Source organism: Ambystoma mexicanum, chromosome 4q (assembly GCF_040938575.1).
Source record: "Ambystoma mexicanum isolate Mex_15411 chromosome 4q, UKY_AmexF1_1, whole genome shotgun sequence".
NCBI classification, from domain to species: Eukaryota; Metazoa; Chordata; class Amphibia; order Caudata; family Ambystomatidae; genus Ambystoma; species Ambystoma mexicanum.
In genome coordinates this window covers 1,210,711,471-1,210,736,771 of record NC_090928.1, presented here as the reverse complement: position 1 = coordinate 1,210,736,771, position 25,301 = coordinate 1,210,711,471, and the positions used below count along the sequence as shown (strand labels likewise).

At 45.8% G+C, this 25,301-nt stretch overlaps 1 protein-coding gene across 1 annotated transcript in view; it reads left to right on the top strand.

Annotated features, from left to right (window-relative positions):
• Positions 1–25,301, top strand: part of CMTR1 (cap methyltransferase 1) — a 2,036,190-nt gene that overhangs the window by 613,387 nt on the left and 1,397,502 nt on the right. Inside the window, exon 10 of the mRNA XM_069608763.1 lies at positions 8,843–8,961. Coding sequence (XP_069464864.1) covers positions 8,843–8,961 — 119 coding nt within the window. The remainder of the gene's footprint in view (positions 1–8,842; positions 8,962–25,301) is intronic.

The window sequence follows — 25,301 nt, the reverse complement described above, 5'->3', positions numbered from 1 at the left end:
ATGTTAACATAAGATGATTCTGGCAGACAAATCTAAATATTATGCAAAACTGATAACGGAAGCATCTGGCTCCTCTAGGGAACTGTTTTTAGTGGCAAAAGAATCGTCAGTCTGCCCATCTAAAAGGCAAGACAAACTGCCAGATGCACAACTGCAATGTAATGAAATTTGTGCATTTTTGTGAAAAAATTCAAGATTTTCGCAAAGCCATTACAAGCAGTCCAGCTGCAGTGGAGGCGGAGAGGCTCCAGGAGATGCACGCAAGGGAGCATACTATTCCTATTTTGCCAAATTATTTTCTGTCTAGAGCCTATAGATGACGATGTTATACTCAACACTCTGCATGGCCTCAAATCAGCCTCTCCCTTTGATGCTGTACCACTTTGTATCTTGAAAGCCTTTCCACAGAGGGCCATTGGCATGTTAACCGTGGCCCTCCAGCACTTTTACTCTAGGTGAAGTTCCTGCCGCTCTGAAGCACGCAGCAATAAAATCTGGATCCACAGGTGGTGGCCAACCATAGGCCCATTTCGCTTCTTCCAGCCATTATGAAACTGATGGAAGTCTTGATTACTCCAGTTTTCGAAATTCTGGGGGAATAAAATCAGTGTCTGCACCCATTCCAATCTGGTTTTCATCTACACTGGATACAGAATCAGTTATGATTTCACTGCTGTATGATTTAGCCATGCTCCTGGACCGCGGAGGGGCCGGAGTGCTAATTCTCCTGGCCCTCTCAGCGGCATTCGATACTGTGGTCCACACCATCCTACTGGCCCGTTTGGAGCAAGCTGGTGTTGCTGGGCTTCTTCTGGCGTGGTTTGAGTGATTTCTTGAAGGGCGTTTCCAGACTATTCCTTTTCAAGCCTGCCACTCTTCTACTTCTGGTCTGACTTGTGGGGTTCCACAAGGGTCAGTTTTGTCCCCTCTTTTTAATTTATATGTGCATCTACTGGCTGATCTAATTGCTAAGTCAGGAGTCCTTTTTTATACCTATGCTGATGACACACAGTGTTTCGTTTGGACTCCCCTCAAACAGAACCCCCTGGAAAACTGCGACTTCCTGGATAAAATGGGTAACTGGATGTCGGTGAACTGGTTAAAACTGCATGGAAATAAAACAGAGGTTCTGGTGTTCGGGCCCCAAACGGCAGACAACCTCTGGCACTCAATATTGCCCTGACTCACTGGGCACATGCCCTGTGGCTAGTGCATCTGTGAAAAGCCTTGGGGTCAGGCTTCTGCCCAATGACTCTCGAGAGCCGCAGATCTCTATTTGTAGTGCAGGATTTGGAAAACCTGAACGTTGTAAGGAAAATTCTACCTCCGTTACCCCCAGCCAGTTGAACAACGTTGGTAACAAATACTATAATGGGGTCACTGGACTACTGCAACGTGACACCCAAATATCAGATTCAGCGTATGCAGGTGCTCCAGAACTCAGCAGCAAGACTGACAATTATGGCGCTGAGTCTTACCCCTTCTAGAGCACTTCTGCATCGCCTGCACTGGCTGCCGGTGGCAACACGGACCGAGTTTAAGATACTTTGTGTCACCCACCGGGCTGTGCGCAATGTTGGCCCACAGTATCTAAAAAATAAGAGAGTACGCCATTGTCCAGCCAGACAGCTATGTTCCGCCTCACAATTACCCCTTAAGATTCCAAGGTATCCGCGGAAACGAGTGGGCGGCCGTTCATTCTCAGTCGTTGCCCTCGGGTTGTGGAACGCCGTTCCCCTATCACTAGGAGTCATGGATGAGTACCTCTCCTATAGTAAAAAATAGGGAAATCCGGATCGCAACTGTTTATGGGTCTAAACGTGCGGTCTCTTCCACATTCTGGATATGATACCAATCATTAAACAATAAGTGGTAGAGCGTTAAAAGCCTGTAGTGTGAAGCAGTATACTCAAACAGCAGGTGATGACTCTACACTAAAAAGACAGTTTATAGACAGCAGTAATAATACATATGACAACACATTGAAGAGGGTACTAAAAAGGTGACTCTAGACCTAGCAAACATGTCTAATACTTCTGAGTAGTAGAAGTAATAATTATCGAGACATATATGGTATATGGTCTTCAGTAGAGTAAAGATGAGTCTGTGTGGTTAGCTATTAAGCACACTTGTACATCCTATGCTATAACGCTTAGGCACTTTCTTGACATGTTTCTGTTCTTTATCCCATCAATGTTGAATATTCATCAGGAGATAAAAAGCTATGAGGTCACCAGTAAAAACTCTGTGGTTCGATGTCGGATATTTCCTTGATCAAACAGTAGATAGTAACTGCTATCACATTACGGGCTCAATTGGATAGTGGGGGTAGTCTGGGCATGTCGAGTCTTGTAGATAGACCTTTATCTGGGTACGCTCTGAATGACTAGTTGGTGTGCGTCTTCGCATTAGTTAGAAGTAGGTAGGAGATACAGCATTAGGCGTCTCTCTGCCTCTTTGTTGATTGCAGTCAGCCTTTTGGTTGCAAGGTATAGTTGTTGTAGTTGTCTGTGGGTAGATGCAGGTATCTCTCAAGTAATAGCTGTCCTAGTAAAAATTGTCCTCGAGTCTATCCGTTCTTGTGCGGCTTTCCTGTTTGGGGCTCTAGACTTCTGCAGCTACTCCAAAATGCTGCTGCGAGATCCATCATTCTCCCACCTTTTGGAGCTCATATGACTCCCTTGTTGAGACAATTACACTGGCTCCCTGTCGCCCAGCGGATCATGTTCAAATCCATGTGTATTGTCCATCGGGCTTTCTATGTTGTGGGAGCAGAATATTTGCAAGTTAAGTTGACCCCTTATCTTCCTGCTCGCACTCTATGCTCTCAAACTGCCCGGCGGGTAGCCGTACCTCGCTTTAAGCTGGCCCGCAAGGGAGGTTGTGCCTTTTCGGTGGCCGCCGCTCAATCCTGGAATACTCTACCCCTCTCCTTGCGTGAAACTATTGATCACCTTGTTTTCCGACGGAAACTCAAAACTCTGCTTTTCTAACTGCTCCCTGACAGCATGTCTCCCTCCTTAGCGGCAAGATGCCTCAGAGCGAACGCACGTTTACACAAATGCCTATAATATAACGCTCTCTGTTGTCACTGTGGCTATGGTGTAGCACTTAAAACGCGCTTGTTCTAAATCAGTAACTGTACAGGTTTTGAGTAGGAGACGTCCTCTCGTCACCGCTGACACTAGCGCTTAGACACCCTTGGGCCTTAGTTGCGCTTTATAAATATTTAAATAAATAAATAACCCTCTAGCAAGGACTTGCATATCTGTAGCAGGAGTTACATTTCTGGATTCTTGATCCAGCTGCTTCTTTTAACTTACAAGTTCTCAGCCTTTGCTGCCCCTGCTTACTTTGGGCGCCAGCAATATGGCATAGTTCACTGAACTTGTTCTATTTCTCAGCCAGACAGACTCTCTCCTCCTCTCCCCTGCTTCTCTCGTCACTACCTTCCTTACTATACTTCTGCTCATAACCTTCGACCTATCTCACAACTTCTTGCTCTTCATCTCCAAATCGGCCACTTCAGCCAGACCTAACCTCCTCAATAACCAAAATATCTGCGATCTTCCTTTCAGTACTGCTAAACAGCTAATCTCCTCTGTAGCCATTTCTAGATCTGACTACTGTGCTAGTTTCTTCTATAGCCTTCCTAACTATGCTTTTTCACCTCTGGACAAAGTTCTCAACTTCTCGGTACACACTTTTCAACCTTTCTCGCTTTCCCTCTACCTCCTCTGCCAGTCACCAGATTGGCTGGCCATCTATGCAACAAAGGTTGAAGTATAAACCTCTTCTCATCTTCAAAATTGTCCATGGAGCTGTCCCACTCTACCTATCTGCTCATCTCGCTCGGACCATTGTGTACTCTACATCTGATCTTGGATCTCTGTTCGCCAATCCTCTTGTGGACTGGACGTGTTGTCTGACCAACATAACGTAATCCACGCGGGCAGTGGATTATGTAGACTACCCTACTCGTCTTACAGTTCGTAAAGTGTTTAAGTTCCCAGTTTTCTGTCCAATTGTACATATGTAGAATACACAATGCTCCCCTGGTGGCTCACTATATAGAATTCCAGCAAGACCGTGATGAAATCTGGTGGTGGGTGGCTGACGTAGTGAACACCAGTACTATTGCCACCAATGCTCTCCTACATAAGGAAGACTGGTGGATCTTCAAACTGCAAAGCTACACCATGGGCCTTAATGTGATGAGAACAACTTATTTGTGATTCATATGAAATACATCAGAACAGCCCGTCTACATGTATTAGAGGCTAGGTAGCGTGAGGAGGTGGGTCATGCATATGCGTGCTTCAACCCTTGTGTATACTTTTGACCCCGCCCCCTGCTCACTGGATCCATACCGTATACAAAATGCTAATGCCCCGGAGTATATACCAACACCCATACACCAATGGACACAAATTCCTCCCCTTTTTGCTTTCTACACATGTATCCCACAGGTCAGCATCCCCACATCATGCTGGCCCTGTGGAGGGACACCTCAATACATGCATGACACCCGACATAACGGAGAGACCACACATCAATATCGCTTAGGAGTCCTGCCCCTTCTGCACTCCCTATGCACGTGTTAACCCTGACAACACAACATTGCAATGACAACGCAGCCCCGGGCAGTCTTAAGACACAGCGTACCACACTTTGGAGCTATGTTTACGCTCCGGACCCACGCATCAGCTGAGCCCCAAGCGATCGGCATATGTGCATCTTCCTTTCTATTTCTTACAGGATGAACATGCCAGAAACACATTCCTGCATACCAAAAAAGCTATACTCCACCATATTGCCTACAGCCCCACACACGTATATCTACGTTTGAAGGTTTACAGATTGCGTGGCTGGTTACAAGAAATTACATAATCCTCCCTCTATTATTCTTCCAACAGTACTCCAAGTCCCTGCCCCACATTTGCAACAAGCAGCAGAGGAACGGATGTATGACCACCCACCCCCCTTGTTAAGGTTTCTATAATTGATACTCTTTCCTTCCACGTTGTTGGGAAAACTTGTATAACTCTGCAAGGATATTGCTCTTCATGAGGCTCATACACTGTGTTTGTGTGTTTCCCTTTCCACAGAGTTCCTCTATCTCCAGACAAGAGTTTTTAGCCCCCCCTCCCCCCCCAATCACTCTCGTCAGACCAATTCGATATGGCCTCCTGGTCACCAAGGTCAGTTGTACAAAGCTCCTACACTCCCCAATCCAACTTGTTTTTAAGCGTCCAAACTTTGATAGCAATTTAGCTACAAGTAACCACTCCACTTGATGTTTCCACTTCAGGGGTTCATCACCTTAATGGTCCAGAAGAAGGCGTGCTAAATCGGTCGCTTCCGAAACGTCCAAGGGAAGTGACAGCAACTCCATCATGCACCCCCTCACCCCCCTCGTACTAATAGCTAGTGACGTTGACCAAATACAACCTCTATGACTAAATCCAACCTCTATCTTGCCTCAGAAGTACTAACCTAGGAATATAAATGTAGAGAAATCAACACACATGATGACCACAGCTAAAAACATGGACCAAACTATAGCGTTTGGGTTATTAATATGCACATTTATATTCACATTTAGGTTCTTTATGCGATTGCGCACAAACGAATACAAGCTTTCTGTATGTCTCTGTAGATTGAAACACTGTTCTATGTATTGTATAAGTGCGGAATATACAGGTACCTTTGCATCTTACTGCCTGTAAAACTATGAAGTATATAATGGTTTATAGAAGCGAAGGAACTTTTCACTACTGTAAGGAACTCATAGTGGCAACAGTAAAGGCAGACACAAGTGCTCACAGTTCAACGGTGTTTATTAAACTGTATAGCTAGGTTGGAAAAAACGCCTAATCTAAACCTAAATCTAAGATGGAAGCAAGCTATGACAATCAAATAATAAGGCAGTCCTAGTGGCGTCTTGTCAAATAAAAGGGGCCTATACAAAAAAATACTTACAACCAAATCCAAAAAGAATGTGGGATAGTGTTCGAAAGAAAGAAGTGTTCACAAAAGTCAGGATGTGGTACCTGGGGATTCTCCCTTGCCCACGTGTTGATCACAGGACAAGGTGGGACTCCGGACCACATCACATGCTTTCCCAGCACGAGACTACTGTTCCGTTCTCAGGTATCGGGTCTTTTCTACAAAAAGTGTCTTGCCTCCGAGGACCTGATGTGTTCAAAATAGTAAACAAAAGTTCCTTTCTGATTGCACTTGCAGTAGGGTAGTGTTGCAAACCGATTGTGGGTACTTTGGCGGTGGCATTATAGTTTAGGAATGCAAGTGGGGACGGGCATAGTATGTGAAGTAAAGTGCCCACGTCTCTCCCTGTCTTGTTTATCGGTGTCAGAGGGCTCTGTGTACCGTTGACACCTGCTGCAACACATGCTGGCTATTGTTTGCAGTCGTATGTTTCCTTCCACGGAGGCTTCACGGGTCTGCGTCGGAAAAGGGATAGTTCTCTTCTTTCCGTCGGTTCTCGACGCCTTTCTCCTCCTCTTGAATTGCTGCCCTGGGATAGCTGTCTCGTTGTGCGGTCTGCCTTGCTCGTAGTGTGCTCTTGTGTTCCACCTTTTATCCCTGTGGGGAGGGGAAAGGGATGTCAGGTGTGTGTGATTCTGGTCAATTGCCTGACTTTGCCGGACTTTGCCTGACCCTTGTGTTGGGACATGTCAGGTAAATGGCTCTGGTGTTAGTCTGTTGTCTTTTGTGGTGTGCGAAAGTGTTCCTGTCAAAAAAGGGGTGGGGCGTAGAGTTTCTGAGTATCCTACATGGTAGGATGGTGAAAAGGTGTTAGAAGAAGGGGGATACCGCATATCACCCGTCGGTGTGTCACAACCACTCCCGAGGACCCCCCATTCAGGTGATTCTCCCTCACTGGTCCAACTCAGGAACTGGATCTAATAGCGATGGCTGTGTCCTGGCCACCTGGATGATAGATCCCCAGGGATTAGTAAGAGAGACCCCTTAAGGTTTCTGACACTACCTTCATGAATATACTTTCTTGTCACTATGTATAGAAACTTGCTGTAATAAGTAATATGTTTGCCTTCATTTGAGGAAAAATATGAAAAAATAAAGATAATGGAAGAGGTGGGCAAATAAAAATAAAAAAACTCCCCCACTATCTGATTTTACTAAAGATAAAGTGATTATTCTTTTGTTGAGGCTTAGTTTTGGAAACTTATGAATATTTATTGTGAACCCTTTTTTAAAAAATTGATGTATAATCTATGCATGAAGGACACCTTTGCTGTTACGAGATAGAGAAGTCGGGCCTAAGGATGGTAATTCAGAAAGAGTGAGCCAATATAACCTCACCCCCCTCAAGCGTAGGAGAGGTAATTTATGTATCCAGGAGCAAATCTCCTAGGTCATCTATGAATAACTCTGGGGTGTTAGAAATGGAGAACACTGTTGATGGAACATCCTCCAGAGAGGTATTTTCCACAGCCAACAACACAGGAACATATTCTAGTGTGTCATCACAAAGAGGTGTTGCCCCATGATCCGTCCCTATTACTAAAGTTGGGTAGCGAAGTATGGAAGGCACTGCTTCCTCGTGTACCGTTGCAGCGTTCTGCTGCGATTCCCCATAAGCTGAGGAAAAGCAAAAGTACTTGTGTCTAACTGAATCATTGCATCCATAATCATTACTCAAAGGCAGTTTGTAGAGTTAATAAAAAGGCCATAGGCTTTATTAAACATAATACCAAATAACATTCTGTGTATTAAGAAAACCCCCATCAGCACGTGTTCTGTATTGTCTTATTCTGTACTTTTGGGCACCTGGGCCAGAAAAGGAAGATTGTCCTTCACCACCAGTGTGACGAATAGTCCTGTAGATCAATGTTTCAGGTCCATGCCAGTGGGACCTGTTGTGCAATCTGGCTGGTGCTGCACTCCTGTGCCTGATGGCAGCTTCCTTCCTGGCCCAATCAGCCGTCGCTGTACACGATTTTCGACAACGTCCGTTGTCTGTGGGTCCCTCTGCTTTTCCTAATTTGGTTGGGCGGGATTTGGAATAAGGTGAGCACTGCAAACGTGAGCACTCCGGAGTGCAAGATTCTGAGCTCCTGGCTCCGGCGCCCGTTATTTAACTGGCTAAACTTGCCTGGGGCCCAGCATTTGGTACAGGCAGGGCCACTTCACACCTACGTGGCTCCTTATCTGATCTTTTGTCCAGGTCACTGCCCCCCTTTTGAAGTGAGGGATAAGAGATGGCCTTTGTGTTCCCTGCCCGGCGCCACCACCCCTTTAGCCAGTGCTTCATCCCCCCAGCCCATTCTAGCTGGTGGACCAAGAGCGAGAAAGCCTGTCAGTTTCCCCTTATTTTACTTTTCTTTTTTTTATATTGTATATGGTTTATAAAAACGTTCACAACATGAAACTTAAAAATCGGAACATCTTTAAAAAGACATACCAGCAAGAAAAAACAACAAAAGAGTCATCCAGTTTATGCGCATAATATGGACAATGCATAAACCCATACAAATATAAAAACTAATTATGCAATTTAAAAGCAATGGATTAAAAGAAAATGTCAACCGCTGACCCAACCGCTGAGTTTTCGGAATATAGGCATCTACACCAGAGTGATTCATTGTGTAACCAATTTACTTTAAATCCGTCAAGCCGCACGTGACTATACAGGTGCTTCCGATAGACAGTGTTGACTTCTTTACAGTGATGGATATTGTTTCTCAGTTACCTGTGTTTGTATAAAAAGCCTGAATTGACTTAAGTACACTAAAATAAAAAAATATTATGGGATTGTTCTCTTTACTGTGTTAATCATAACTTTTTCTTTTGGCAGGTGAAGGAGGGCTAGATGGAGATGGAGATATCACCAAGCCTGAAAACATCACAGCATTTCGCAATTTTGTCTTAGATAGCACAGATCACAAAGGAGTGCACTTCTTAATGGCAGATGGGGTATGCTTTAAAGCTTTTATCTTTGCATGTTTTTCAGTGTTACTGGCCCGCTATATAAATGAAATAAACATGTTATTTAAAATTAATTGGTTTTACGACTAAAAGATGAGAACATATGCATCTTTTTTAAAACACATCAGTCCTACATTACTTCTACTAATCTGGTTTGGTTCTCTAATCTATAAAGTCAGTTCTATGAGAATATAGTGTGAAACTTAATATGACAACAGCTATCCATTCTAGGCTGAAACAGTGTATCGAGGGTTATGGACCATATGGGGTGGTTGCTTAATGCAATATTCTGTTCCTGATGGTTTATAAGGTACAGCCAACACAAATACTGTTTGTTTATTTATTTAAAAAGCGCTCCAAACCCGGAGGTATCTGGGCGCATTACAAGATATTTTCAGTTTACCTACATTTACAGGTTGCATTAAATCACAAGTTACGTAATAAGACATAGGTTATATACAAAAAAGTTTTTTACAAGGATACAACAAGATGCTGTCTACAAGGTCCTAAGTTAGGAATGCTCGGATTGTAGTAAGTCTTTGGTGGTAATGTGTAATAGTTTAGGTATTTGTTTGGGGCTTTTTTTTGGACATCCCGCTATTGGGGATGTGAAACCATTTATCCTATGGGGAAGACAGCATTCCAAGCAAAAGATAAACCAAACAAACTCTCAAATGGGTAGCAATGGCAGAGCAGTCAGGCTTCAAGAAAGTACACTACACTGAAAAATGTATAGTAGTTCTAGGGTTACACACATCACCAAGTTAAGTTTCTTAATGTTAGGAGGGTTTTTAAAAGTCACTATCTGGGGTTAGGACTTGGAAAAGCCAACCTAGGATTAGCGTTGACCAAGCATCAAGGCTGAAATAAGAAGGAAGGGGACACTGTTGTGTAGTACAGTTAACGCTTAGCAGGACACAGAAGTAAAATACACACACATGTAAGTTATAAAAATAACTACCATTTATGTCAAGTCTACACTAAGGCACACTTTAGCTATTATGAAGGAATAAGTACAAATACAGTAGTCTACATTTCTGATGCTTGTTAATCTGCTTAGAACCACTTGCTGTGCATATAGTCTGACATCCAGTGGTAACCGCAGAGTATTGCATCTGGTCTTTCGAGAATCGAAAGGGGACGTCAACATGGGCGTGCCTGTAACACTATCCCTAACATGACTTGTAAACTCCTGCGTCCCAAGACCTTAAAGGAGCGTTGTGTGAAGCGGTGGGCAGCTTACGGGATGTCGCAGGTCGAGAGTTATTCCCCCGCCGCCGAGTGTGACGAAGGGTATAGCGACGACCAAGGCTCCAATTCGGAAGCCATTGACCTTACATCAGAGCGTTCTCGCTCCCCGTCGTCCGGCCCCGATCGGCACGGCGGAAGCCCTGCTATGGGGACTGTACATCCCGCCGACAAGGACGCACATTCTTCCCACACTAAGCACACAGCCCCCGGTCCGGCTTCGGCGGTACAGTCTAAGCGTTCCAAAGCACCAACGGACACGCCAGAGAGTTTGTCGGTGCCAGCAGAAACTCATGATCGCAGCCCTCCCCACAACCGCAGCAGCGGCATCCGTCCGTGCAGTCTAAAACAAAGGGCGCTACCACCAAAATTCATGCGACCGTCGAGACTCCTCAGAAGAAGCTGCCGGTGCCGCAAAAGGCCCCAGTTGCGTCAAACCACAGCGGAGCCGTTGGTCCAGTCTGAACACCTCCCTGTGACCCCGTGTATTACCGAAAGTATCGCTAAGATCGTTTCAGCGGTTAGACAGAAAGAACAAGTGAAGGACACGACGAAAGGTCTAAAGACTTGTACAACCACCGGAGCCTTGAAAAGACTTTTGTGAGAGCCCAGTGTTTTTTTCTTCGACGTTAATGGATACATCTCTGCGTTTTAGGGAGGAAGATCCGCAGGAAGGGCCCTTTCATACCCTGGACCCATTTGGTTCCTCTCCATAGACCAGAGAGAAGTTTGAGGGATGCATGAATAGACTAGAACAATTTGTGGATTTTTCGGAAAGGTTTGCTCCCAAGAGGCCTCTTGAAGAGAGCCCTTACACTCCCGTTACCAAATTTCAGACGACCTTTGATGCTCCTCAGGACGAAGAAGTCTATGATCTCACTGATGAGATAACTCTAGATCAGTATGTTCAGGATGAATACCCCTTTGGGGACCCTGCTGACGATCCTGCTGACCCAGCAGAGGGTTGGGAGAGACGACCTGACGGTCGACATGCAACCTTGGCCGTCACCTAATCCTACCCTGAACACTGACACGGACTCCCCTCCTTCCATTCCAGCCCGTCAGGCTTCTCCAGTTAACGATCAGATGGCGTTTAAAGCTATCTTAAAGAAGGCAGCAGAACATTTCCAAATTGCCACTCAGGAGACTGCCAGATTCTGACTTTGTCGAGGACATCCTAAAGGAAAAGCCACTTGCCCGCCAGGCTATCCCTTTGCTGAATTCTATCAAGGGATGACTGGCTCCCTCGTTGTTGACACCCGCTCAAACCAGGGCCGTCAACCCCAGAGTCGAGAAACTGTTTCGCCCCTTCCCTTTCTGACGCCCTCTACATCAGGGGTCACGCTACTCCGGATTCCCTGGTGGTAACGACAACCAGGAAAAGGACGGGAGTGCCCCTGTCCACAGGTCAAGCACCGCTCGATAAGGAGTGCAAAAGATTATGCGCACTGGGGAACAGGGTTACGGCTGCCGCAGCATTCTCCACCCGCATAGCTAACACCACATTGTTGGCTAGCTATGCAGACGTTAAATGGAACCTGCTGCAAGAGGTCCCTGAACCGGTGCGGGCTCGCCTGCTTTCCATTGTAGCTGAGGGCAAATGGGTCCATCGCAGTATTCTCAAGAATACCTTGGACGTTGCAGAAACGGCTGGCAGAACTTTAGCCAAGGGTACTCTATATAAAGGGCACGCCTGGTTGAGGAATTCCTGTTTTAAGACGAAAACCCAGCCATCATTTAATAAATAAGCTGGTGGAGGAGACCAACTTTGTTCGGGAAGGCCGTTGATGAGGCGCTGGAGACAGCTAAGAAGGAGCATGACACTCTCAAGACCCTGTATCGGATTACCCAGAGGCCTTTCCTGAAAAGAGGGGGTGGTTCTCGGCGTTCCTTTCATGGCCAATGTCGCTTCCCTCACAACCAGTATGGCTCAGGAAACAACTGGTCCTCGGGACAAGGGTCTGGCTCCACCACCCCGTATCTGCCTAGAGGACAACGTCGTGGAAAGGGAAGGAGCCAGAATTCCACCCCCAGAGGTTCGCTGGCCTCTGGTCAGAAAGGACCAGCAGATCTGGGTCCCCTCCCATGCCTCCCTGGTCGCGGGGCGTCTAACATCTTTCCTTCAAGCATAGGAGTGGATAACATACCAGTGGGTGCTCAAGACCATGGCCCACGGGTACTGTACAGAGTTCTGCCGACCACCTCAAGTCAGACCTCCAAGATCAAGACGCCTGACGCTGGACCACCTACGCATCCTGCTGCAAGAGGTCGAGAGCCTGCAGGAAAAGAGCGCAATAGAAGTCGTCCCTCTTCTACAGGTAAACAAGGGTATTTATTCAGTGTACTTCCTTGTACCCAAAAAGGATCTCATCATGCGAACCTCAAAGGTTTTGCATGGTCACATTGCAGGAAGTAATTCCCCTGCTCACACAGGGATTTCATGGCAACATTGGACATGAAAGATGCATACTTTCATATTTCAATGTTGCCAAAGCGCAGAAAATACCTCTGATTCATGATAGAGGACAAGCACTATCAGTTCAAAGTATTCCCCTTCGGCATTGCCTGAGCACCGAGGGTATTCACAAAGGTACTGGCAGTGGCAGCAGCACACCTCGGCAGGCTATTCATCCCGGTTTACGCTTACCTCGACGACTGGCTCATAACAGGGGACTCCTACGGAACATGCCTGTCGAACACTCAAAAGATGATAGATCTCTTGTGCAGCCTGGGATTCTCCATCAACGAGAAAAAATCCAGCCTAGACCCCAGTCAAGTCAAGCAGTTTCTGTGGGTGTTGATTCGGGCAGAAGACGGCCTCGTCTTCCGCTCCAAAGAGAGGGTTCAAAACATGCTGTTTCAGATCCCTCAATATGTAGCCAGTCACAAGGTGACGGTACGCAAGGCCATGCGACTGTTAGGAATTATGGCGACCTGCATTTATTTGGTTCCTCACGCACGTTTGCGCATGCATGCATAAGTGGCTCAACAGCCAGTGGTGTCAGGCCAGCAGACAATGGGACGATCTAGCGGTTGTCTAGCCAGCCCACTTTCTCTCTCTGCAGTGGTGGTCAAGGGAAAACCTCTTGAAGGGGAAATCCTTCACCACCCCTGCAGTAGACGCCACTCTCACAACAGACTTGTCTCTCACGCGGTGGGGGGTGGGGGGCTCACCTGCTTCAGTAGACGGCGCACAGCGTGTGGCCCCCAGAGGTATCAGCCAACCACATAAACCTGTTGGAATTGTTAGCAGTATACAAAGCACTGAAAGCCTTTCAGACACAGTTGCAGGGGAAGACGGTCCTGATCCTCACTGACAGCACCACGGCCATGTACTATCTGAACAAACAAGGGGCACTCACTCTCCAGGGCTGTCCAAACTGTCCCAGAACATTTGGAAATGGGCTCTCAAACACAACATTTTCCTGTTGTCGCAACATGTTCCAGGGGAACTCAATCTACTGGCGGACGTGCTCAACAGAGATTTCCCACTGCCCGTAGAGTACGAATGGCGATTACACGTAGACATCATCTCCAACGTTTCCGCAGAATGGGGCTTCCCAGAGAACGACTTGTTCGCAACTCTAGAGAACACTCAGTGCCAAGATTCCGCCTCCAGGTACCCCCAGAACCGATCCAAGGGGGAACCGTCTCTGGTTAACATGGTCAGGGAAATTTGTTTACGCTTTTCCCCCCCAACTCCCCGTACTCAACATGATCGTGCACAAGATGCACCAGGAACCATTCACCATGATATTGGTGGCCCCGCCCACACTGGTTCTCACATCTGATGGCGATGTCACTCTCTCCTCCAATGAAACTACCTTGCCCATACAACATGTTATCGCAGGACAGGGGGGAGACACTTCACCCATGCCCGCAAACTCTGTACTTAGCGGCCTGGCTCCCGAGGTCATAGAGTTCGGGCACCTCCAACTTCCTCAGAGATGCATGGACATAATTAGGGAGGCAAGGAAACCTAACACCCAATATTGCTACTCCAGTAAATGGAAGCGCTTTCTCATCTGGTGCAATTCCAAGGGCGTCAACCGCGTTGACTGCTCTCCTACCCACATTATATTGTACATGACTCACTTACTAGACTCAGGCCTGGTTTTAAACTCACTAATAGTTCACCTAGCTGCTCTCTCTGCTTACACTACGTCACAACAGAAGGTGTCGTGGTGGAAGATACCAGTTATTAAGGCTTTCATGGAAGGGGTAAAGAGGATTCATCCTCCCATTTCTAACCCGGGTACCGGATGGGGCCTAAATGCGGTGTTGACTAGACTTATGGGTTCTCCTTTTGAGCCCTTGCATAAGGCAAGTCTCAAGGATCATCCCTTTTAAGACTGCCTTCTTAATAGCTATTACTTCACTTCCATAAGAAGAGTCAGTTAACTACAGGCCCTTTCTGTGCTAGACCCTTTCGTTACAATTCACAGAGATAAGGTGGTTCTGCGCACTCATCCCAGATTTGTGCCTACATTTTTTTCCAAGTTCTATTTGAACTAAGCTATAGAACTGCCAACTTTCCTCCAGAACCCCACTAACTTGGCAGAAAGAAGCCTACACACACTAGATGTGTGCAGGGCAGTCATGTATTACCTGGAAATAACTCAACCACTAAGAAAGACAAATCAGTTTTTTGTTTCGTGGCGGCTGGTAGAGAAGGGGATCCTGTCTCTAAGTCAGCCATCTCAAGGTGGCTTGTCAATTGCATCACAATCTGTTACACTCTTGCCAAGAGAGAACTACTCGTCAAGCCTAGAGCACACTCTACTCGAGGCACTGGGGCTTCCATAGCATTCATTGCAAATGTTCACATAGAGTCCATTTGCAAAGCGGCAACCTGGAGTTCTGTACACACCTTTACGAAACTATTGCCTAGACACTCCTTCTAGGTCTGATTCTCAGGTGGGACAAGCAGTACTAAGACATCTTTTCACTACTGTTCCTTCTCACAACCCACCTCCAACTCCGAATACTGTTTGCTAGTCTATGCACAGCATGTGATTCTAAGCAGATTAACAAGCATCAGAAGACCTACATTACTTAGCGTAAAAGCATTTCTGATGATTGTATCTGCTTAGATTCACATGCGCCCACCCTTCCTCCCCACTCGGTTCTAAGGAACATAGACGTCTTATTACTTTTCTCTCTTTTCTGTACTCGCTCACGATAGTCATAAGGCTCCCTTACAGCAGAAAAAATACAATCAGAGGGACCTCGACGCGCGATGGATTTTGGGGACACTTCACGTCAGGTTAGGGATCGTGTTACAGGGACGCCCATGCCAATGTCTCCTTTCGATTCTCGAAAAGACAAGATGCAATACTTTGCGGTTACCACTGGATGTCGGACTATATGTACAGCATGTGAATCTAAGCAGATACAATCATCAGAAATGCTTTTACAGTAAGTAATGCATGTCATAAAGCTCACAGTTAGGTCAACCATACATGAAATGAAATCTTTAAAGTAGGCAGAAATAGATGTTAATCACACATTGAAGTTAGGCCTAGTCAACCGCAAGAATCTGATAGCCTTTTAGGTGTCCCAAAAGGTTCCTGAGGATGGAGCGGAGTAGCCAGGAGTGTGCACTGAACTCGTGTAGGTACGGTTCCAAAGTTCAGTTAGTGCAGAACTATTGTAGCAATGTAGAATACCAGATCCAGTGATAGAAGTAACTACCACCCCTGGGGTTCCTAAGAGGGAACCACAGAAGTACTGACCCAGAGACCACTGCCCTGGTTCAGCTCTAGATATTGCTAAGGTGTAAGAACCTTACCCTGAATTTAAACCCAATGGGGAGGCGGATGGTTCAAGAGATATAAGGGATCGCAGTCACCAAGACACTACCAAGTTAGGAATGGTCCCAGGTGTCAAGGGTGGGGGTGTGCTGGAACGCTTACTGTTAGTTAGTATGCGCTGTCTGGTCATGGGCTCAAGGAAGTTTATCAAGAGTCATATTGAGGTTCCTCTGGAGACTTGAGACTATAGGACAGACACCTTGATTTGGTTCCACAACGAAGAAGTGACCCTCATGGATGCTCTTCTTGCATTGACCCCAGACAGGGTCAGGAGGCCGCTCGGCATCTCTGTGGCTGAACTTCGGTTGTCCTGCAGGCTCGTCTTCCAGAATCCCAGCAGTGTCTTGTGAATACCCACAATGAGTTCCAGCCATTTAGCTAGCTGTAAATCCTTACAACAAGATATCTGTTTTCAGGCCTTGCAGAGCAAATGCAAGGGTGCATGCTCCAGTGACGAAACATAGGTAACAAACTTTTAGCTGGACAGGTGACTGTGCTGCTCTTCGCAGTCTTGAGGAGGAAGGCACTTCGCTGAGGTCTTTCGAGGATTCCAGGCAAGTTGCGCGATACAGTGGCTCTTATTGGGCCTGTAAGCCGTTCCCCAGCATCCATTGGTAGTAGTCTTCATTGGATCTCTTCAGATCCAGTGGTCGACTTGGTGTTTGGGTCCAGCGTGTCTTTTTTTTTTTTATATCCAGATAAGGGACTGCGGGCGACCCCAGCCCTCCAATAAGTACACTCTGCAGCATTCAAACTTGGTGGTGGCTGTCCACTGGGGGACATCCAACCTCCCAGAATCTGCCCAGTAACAACTACGCCTCCTGGGGAATTTGGATTTGGGCAGACGGGTCCTTCCCCGCCTCCTGCCAGCACACAAACACAAAGGAGAGCCTTTGCAGGCTTCTTTCAAAAAGCCTGCCAAGGTGCATGAAAAAAGAAAACCCTCCCCTGCCTGGAAATGAATGACTAACAAAGGAAAGTATATTTTGAACTGGACTTGGAGCTATTTTGAGTATATGGTCCCGTCTAGTTTATTATTCGACTCTACTCTCTCCTTCTCTTCTCACATCTCGGACATGTCCAAAAAGTCTCACTCCCAGCTGCACCTCCTCAGAGGTATTCTACCTTTTCTCACTTTCCCCCAGAGTCTCACTGTCTCCAGAGCCCTGGTTCTCTCCTGACTGGACTACTGCAACAGTCGCTTTCTCAATCTTCCTACTGTTACTCTCCGACCTCTGCAACTTATCCAGAACAGAACTGCAAGACTTATCCTTGACCTCAAGCCCAGGGACTGCATCTCTCTGGCGCTATCAACTGGCTCCCGGTGGCTGCAAGGATCAAGTTCAAGTCCCTCTGCATAGTACACAAGGCTTTCTGTGGCCAGGGCCCTTGCTATCTACAACGCTCTCTTCCCAAATACTCTCCGTCTAGAGCCCCCAGCTCGGCTCCTCGGACTCTCTGCGTGTGAGCCGTTTCTCCAAACACAGATTTGGGGATAGATCCTTATCCTCTGCAAGTGCCTCCCTCTGGAACAGCCTACCTACCTCTCTCTGTCTTGACACTGACCACCTTAAGTTCTGGAAACTCCTCAAGACCTACCTCTTCTCTTCCACCTTCTCTCTCCTTCTCCCCTGCTTACCTCCTTTCTCCTCGCTTTTTTCCCTCCTTCTCTTCTCCAACCTGCTTAGTTAGCCGAATGGTCGCCTGGTGCACCTCCAGAGCCTCACAGGTCCCAGGCTCCCCCGCCAGTCCTGCACTTGCCTCCTGGCCTCCTCACTCTGCCTGGCACTTCTGCAATATGCTCCATGAGAGGGGCACCCACTCTCTGCACTTAACCTGGCTTCCTGCTGGACTGGGCACACTTGTCCCCCCTTCCCCTCCCTCGCACTTCCTGTTTTGCGCACGTGCACGTTCCTTGACCTGAATGTTCCAGGCCTTGCAAGTCTGTCTGTCCGGTGCTCCCTCTGTTTCCCCTCCATAGCTTGGCTATGCTTGAAATACTCATGCATAGGTGCATTAATGACCAACTACCAAGCAACCTGGAATGTTGGCCAGGCCAATACTGTAGTTTATTGACCTGTATGCTCCTCTCCCTCTCCCTTCTCCCTCACTCTGTGTCAAGCACTTCACTATTATATATGCCTCTTCTAGCTATTGTTGTAAATCATTCAGAATCTTCAAGGCCTACCAACCTGTTCAGAGGATGCCTGTAACGTAGAACAGCTGCTTACAACATTATTAATAGAATACAGAGTTCCCTCAGTACTCCATAAAAGATGGCTTGTGCTGCAAATTCTACTAGTCTCAAAAAGGAGGTGACTACTACAGTTCTGGTGAGTCTGGAGACTCATTGAACCCAACACAAGATTACAATAGAGACACTAGGGGTTCCCTGGCAGCACACCGAATATGGTGGGGATGCTGCCATTGGAAAGCATGGAGCCAAAAAATAAGAGGTGAGGTCTCGCCTCCACTGGAATCTTGCAAGAAGGGTCCATTTATACCAACAACAAATTGTATGCAGGAGGTGGGTGAGATAAGAAAAGCTTTCACTCACCTTTGGGGTCAGTGACAAAAATCCCAGCGATGCCGGCAGTGGCTCATAACCGAGAGCGTAAGATGTGTAAAAAGTAAATCTCCTTAACATTTGAGTTTCAGTATTCTAGAGGTGTGTGTAAAAACTGTAAAGTGCCTTTTGCAGGCCCTTCCCATGCCTGAGATAAATGTTTGATCTATACCTGATAACACTAAGAGTTGCGAGAAAAGGAGATCCGTACACATCAATTAGACTTTGCTTCAGTCATTCCAGGACCCAAAATGCCACATTTTGAAAAATCACTGCAATCCCCATAACCTAGTACACTTTAGGATAGTTGACACATGTCAACATATATTTAGTGTAGTGCCTAGAGGGCATTAACAATTCTAAATGGTGCCCCAAAGGGCCACCAAAATTAGGAATATACTCAGACTAATAATACCAGACCTACATGGTCTCTCTTACACTTCTTGGTGAGAAGCTAAAGGGACACAAGGGAGATGCACAGAAAATGGCAAAAGTCAGATAAGGACACCTTTCTAGTAACTAGAGTAGTTTTAATGTTTGTGGAAAGTTCCCCAGATGAATAAATGGGGCACATTCTGTAGGCAAGTCACGGGTATGTGTTAAAGCCAGGTAAGCACTTGTCCCACGGGTGTGACAGCAATCCAACCGCAGAGGATACCACAGAAGACTACCATATTGAAGAACTTTTGTTTCAGGTTTGAGACCATGCCAATTGGAGGTGGAAGGAAGAGAAAGATCTGGGTCAATGCAAGTCTATGGTGAGCCGTGGTAAAAGGGGGCCTGCAACACTCCACTACTCAATGACCATGGAGACGCCTGCAGAGGTTTCAAAAGATGTTAGGACCACAGCACCCGGGGACATGTATTCATAGTGCTAGTCGCTCAGCTATCTGCTCTGAAGAGGCATGAAGAACGGTATGTACCAAGCTCCTTTTACAAGATTGGAGGCAGTATCTGATACTCTGGGCCTTGAACTGTGGACCAGCGAGGACCCAGGTGGATGAAAAGAACAATCTGTGTACCCAGGATGACAATTACCAGCCAGAAATCCAGGCAGTGAAGAGAAAGGTGCCAGGATTACACTGGAACTTGACCAAAGAGATGTGGGCAGCTCGAAGGAAAAAAGACTGGTAATCTAGCCAACAAAGAACAGTCCCACGATGGGAGTTAAAGTTGGTGGAAACCATAGGATGGCTGTTTGGATAGATTTTCAGAATCAGCTTTGTGACCGATTCTGAGAGGCCATCCTATTCTGGTGAAATGGAAATGACACTGATGTCTAGCAAAACTTATCAAGGTAGTGTGAATGAGCAGTAAGGCTTATTAGTCTTAGGGGAGTGTGGGGTGGTGAAGGATTCAGTCAAGTACACACAGAGCACTCTTAATGATACAGGTTTGGCAGAATGTATACAGATAAAAAATATATGTATTAGGTCTTGAACACGTTCTTATTAATGAACATCACAGGTAAACAAAACTACCAAACATTCACTATTAATATATCTACATCCACCTTAGGGTGCAGTTGCTAAATAGCACAAACACTTTTCATACAGTTGGATCAGATTATAGAACACTGCAGTTGTAGTAACACACGTGAAGAAAAAAAGATAAGTTAATAAAACTGAGATTAGGTAAGTAATACAAAGTGTAGAAAAACGTGATGCACTGCCTTACCTTACACAAATAAAGCCCTTTACATAAAAAAAATCCTTCCCTAATAAAGGAGTAGAGTGTTAAGAATCTTTTATCAGGCAGAACAAGTGTTGGCCAATCCACCATGTAGGTGTATCTCAAGTAGTGAAGAGCAAAGTTCTTAAGGGGTCCTCTCTCGATCCCATCACCTTACGGTAAACCCAGGGGGATCCTGGGCTAGAATTCAACTGATCACACCATACAAGGGAAAGTTAGGTTTGGACTTTCGATGGGGGGGGGGGTAGAACTCTCCCCCTGTAATTCCACTTCGGCAGCACCCACTTCAGAGGCTTCTGAATCTGCTGGGCTTTGTGTATTGGTTCTGATAGAGTGGGGACAGGGTCACTGGTGCAGAGGTCACTTTCTGCTCCGCAGTTTTGCTCCAGCTAGTCAGTGGTTCCGTGCTCCTAATGACTGGACAGTTGGACAACCCTAGAATGATGAGAAGGAGCAGGGCTTTGCCGAGATGTTTGAAGAAGATGATTATAGCTGGCTGCAACAACGAGTTATGGTTTTCAGCAGGATGCTCCTCTTCATAGAAGTTTGGATGGATTTTTAGGCCTGTTGGCAGATTTTAGGAGGCCACACCAGTTATAGCGAACACGGTAACTCTGAGAGGTTAGCCAAAACCCAATCAAGGTAGCAATGGAGAGCAGTGAAGGTTATTTTCAGGAGAGTGTGAGTGTGGTTAGTGGTGCACAGTGTGTCCACACAGTGAAGCACACAATAATTCAATTTAGACAGGCATGTATACAAAATACTATATTTATTCTAGGCCTCAAACACACACTAAACAATGAAGCCAGCAGATGATACTATTGCGCAACACTCAACAATAAACATTTATATAGACACAAAATGTTCTTAAAAAGCATTCAGTGACTTAAATCAATAAAAGAAGGAAAGGTATGCAGTAAGATGGAACCAAGTAACAAGAAATATGCCCTAGGTGCAGAAGTCCAATCCCTATGAAGAGTGGGGCCTTGTGCCCAAAGGTTACAATGCTTCTCTCCAGATTGTATCTGATGCAGCTAGAGTACTTGTGTTGGTGATTGTTCAAGAGAAGAGATGCAACAGAGTTACTGATAAGTTAAAATGTGTTCTCTTCGTTCAGGTTTCACTGCTCAGGTACAACAACCAAAAAGCAGTGGAATGGAAGTATACAAAGAGACTTGTTCTCAATGTTTTCCTGTATTTTCCTGAGGGGACCACTGCTGTTGTGTATGAGTGGGGTAGATCATTTGTTTTGGAGGGTTGAGTTTGATCACTCACCTGAATTTAGTATAAGAAAGGAGTCCTGCAGCCATATCAGAAGATCGGATTAGGAGCCAAGTATCCTGTGTAGCTGTGCAGTCGATTGAAGACCTGAGGGTGACTTCTGAAGAGGCCTGGCGACCTTTCCTGCAACTGTCCCAGTGAAGCCCTGCTGGAGTACCTAATCCCAGAACACCCTTGTCGGTGCTTCTACCCTTCAGACTGGTGGGACCAACCGGTCTCAAAACCTTCTCGGGGCACTGCAGCCTGAAGCCTTCAGAAGTGTCCCTGGACCACCCGGTGGACTGACCAGCCCCGTTTTGGGCTACCTTGCCATAAGCGTAACCGTTCTTCATTTTCGAGTGTAACTTTGGTGGCTTCCAGCTTCCTGCCAGGTTTTAGCTTCGCATCATCAAGGGATCCTGTTCTGGAAGTCCGTTTTTGTTCTTGACTGGAGAGACACATACTGTCGCCCGTGTGCGGTGACTGTCGCTGGAACCGGCCTTCCCATGTCTGGTAGAGTGTTCTGAAGATCCCTGCATCAGTGCCTGCTGCATTTCTTCACTGGAAAGGGTTGCACTCAGCTCCTGGACGCCACCGAAAACTTTCTTGCACCATCAACTCCTGGGCATCTTCTACTGGATCCAACAGCGAGAAAACGTACCTCCAGCGGATGCCCAACCCCATTCAATCTGCCAAGTCCTTTGGAAAAATTGGACTAAGGGCGGTGAGTAGACTCAATACTAACCAGTGCCCCCATCTCCTCCATTCTACATGTTTGTGAAGAACTTTGATTTATTTCATTCTTTCTTTTTTAACACTGGTTTAATAAGCTGCTCTAAAAGATAGTAAAAATACCTTGCATAACTGTAAAAGTCCTGAGAAGTTTTCTGGAACATGTTTCATCCCCACAGGAACATTTCCTAACTTCAGCCCCTCTCCTAAAGTAACTTTGTGAACTTTTGGGCACAAGTCCCAATTCAAGTTAGGGTTGGACTGGTAACGTTAGGGCTTCTATTCCTGTGAACTGATTATTCGATTGCTTAACTACTTACCTTCCTTTCAGTGTATAGGCGAATTGTGTGCATTGTTATGACCAAAGGCGACTGTATATATGTTTTATATTTTGAGTGTTGTGTGATATTATCTGCTTGATTATTTTTTCTAGTGTGTTTTGGGTCCTATATTAAATATAGTATTTTTGTACTTAACCTGTCTTAGCAGAATCATTGTGTATTTCACTGTGTGGATATATTGTGGACCACTGATCCCACTCACCTCTCACGAGACATAGTCTTGACCACTCTCCATGCTTAGCTTGATTGGGTTTGGCTAAACTCCGAGTTCCCTGTTTACTATAACCAAGGTGGCCCCCTGAAATCTGTCCACCAGGCCAGATTTGAGGAATCCATCTTAACACCCACCACATCTGCTCAGCAACAGACATACTTTGTCATGGATTTGGACTGGGTCCAGACATTCACAAAGCCGTCCACAAACGCACACCACCACTTTGCCTGTAAAAGCTAGACCCTTCCCCGGGAAAGGGTTTCCAATCCTGCCCTCATAGGACTGGAAGAAGGCAAAATACAAGATTGTGAAATAACAAGTGTAAATCTCGTGGCATGACCATTTTAGAGTGTATGGTATGTGAAAAGGCAATAAGCGGTAAAATGCAAAGTGTGCACGATGCAATAAAAGGAACGTGGTAGAAAAGTATGTGCTGCCACCAGCCCGTCTTAAACACATCATGAAAGTAACCACAAGTTTCAAAAAGCTAAGTGATAGGGTACAAAAGTATCCATAGCGCACCTCACTGTATGGTGAAGAGTGCTGTGTGAAATAATAATTCGTTTTTTTGTATAGCGATTTAATCCAACGAGCTTTACATAAGACATATTTACGTACATTACTATTTTTAAAAAACTGAGAATTTCACAATCGAGAACAGGGTTCTCCTGCACTGTTAGCCATGGGGACTAATCGGTGACCCCAAAACAGATGTGATTAGCATGGAAAGTGAAGTAAACTGGTCTTCACCAGCTTCCAAAGGTCTGGACAGGTACAAAACAGCCAGAAGATAATGGGGGTTCCATAGATGTCTAAGGAGAGGAAATGGCAGGAAAATGATCCCCAAACACTGGCCTATCTGCCCCCATCCCATTTTCTTCCCTTGTTGCTTTTTTGATTCTTTGCTGCCAAATTGCCTTCCTGGTTGCCCTTTCCCTCCACAGTTGTTAGCTCCATCTCCTTTGCACTTTTGCTTCCCTCTCTGTGTACTTTCTCTTATGACTAATTAAATACCCTAATAGTGCTTGGCCACTAGCCTACTCCACAGCATAATTTTAGGGTGATTAAATCACCCACGGTCTGTAATGCTGTGCTAAAAAGTACCCATGACCGAGGACCTATGTAGGAGGCTACCTTAGACCAGCTCATCGAAAAGAGTTGCAGTGGCAACAGTAAATAGCAAAACGTTTAGGCATCGCATAAAATGGTATAAGAGAACCGGGTCAGACTGGAACATAAAATTGGGTTGGGCACCAATGAAAAAGTGGCACACAGTTGCAAATGGCAACTCCTTCCTATTGTACCCAAAGGGAAGTGTTTTGGCAAAATATGTTGCAATTAAAGCATTTCAATAATATTTGTTTAATAACACTGGTGAAAACTACCAGCTGCAAACTAATGTACCATATCGAAGTGCCCAAAAAACGTCCCCACAGTAGCATATTGGGCCTACACTTCAGGTAGCATTTTGGGGATGTGAGCAGTAAATTTACCTTACATAATAAAAAATAAAAAAAACCTTTGCTGTCCTCCTTTCCTTTGTGAGCTGTATTTGTCATTCCCCCTACATTCCTCATGTTCCAGATACTCCGGTTTATTCTTAGACCTGATCAAGGCAGTCAGTCTTCTGTAAAATACCCAGCGTAGAGTTCCCCCACAGCTATTGGAATTATACCCTTGTATCAATCTCTGCCAGTAAAGCTACACAGCCATGTTGAAGACATTATGACAATGTGTATTTCTTAATTATATATGCATACCAAACCGTACTCCTGTTCTTTTTCCTTAACCCTTAATATGCACGTGTATCATCTTAAAATTAAATCAAATATTCATCAATCAGGAAACATTTAAAATGATAGTTCAAAATAGACGCTTTGTTGTGAAATGTGTGGTTGAAATTCCTGTACTGGTTTAGAATGAAAAAGGTCAATGAGGAGTCGTTGAATTATGCAAGTCGAAGAAGAGCTGAGAATAAAAGATTGTGCACAGTCCGAGAAGACTAACCTGAGGAGTGAAGGGGCAGAATACCAGTGTAGGGGGAAAGGAAAGGAAAGCAAAGGGAAGGCTGGGGAACGCAGACAACAACTGTGGGATGTCCACCCCCCCCTCTCTCTCTCTTTCTCATCTCACCTGCGTCTCCCTCCACCCTATTCCAGACTTTGCTCGATCCCAAGGTTGTCACTAGAGATCAGTATCAGCTACTGTCAAAATTCTGGCTGACCATTGTGAGCTCCCAAAGGCAAACATCTTATCTCTTTAACTCCCTCTAGTGTCTTCTGGGTGGATCCTAAACTGGGGTCTCACAAGAAGAATGATCTCAAGAAGTACTGCCTTCCAAGCACCCAGGTTTCACTCAGTCTTTATCTCTCATGCATTCCTTGTCCTGATGTTTTTTTCCTTCCGTCTACTCTCTTCCTTTCTCTTCCTTCCACTCCCCTTTTCTCTCGCTTTCTTCCTCT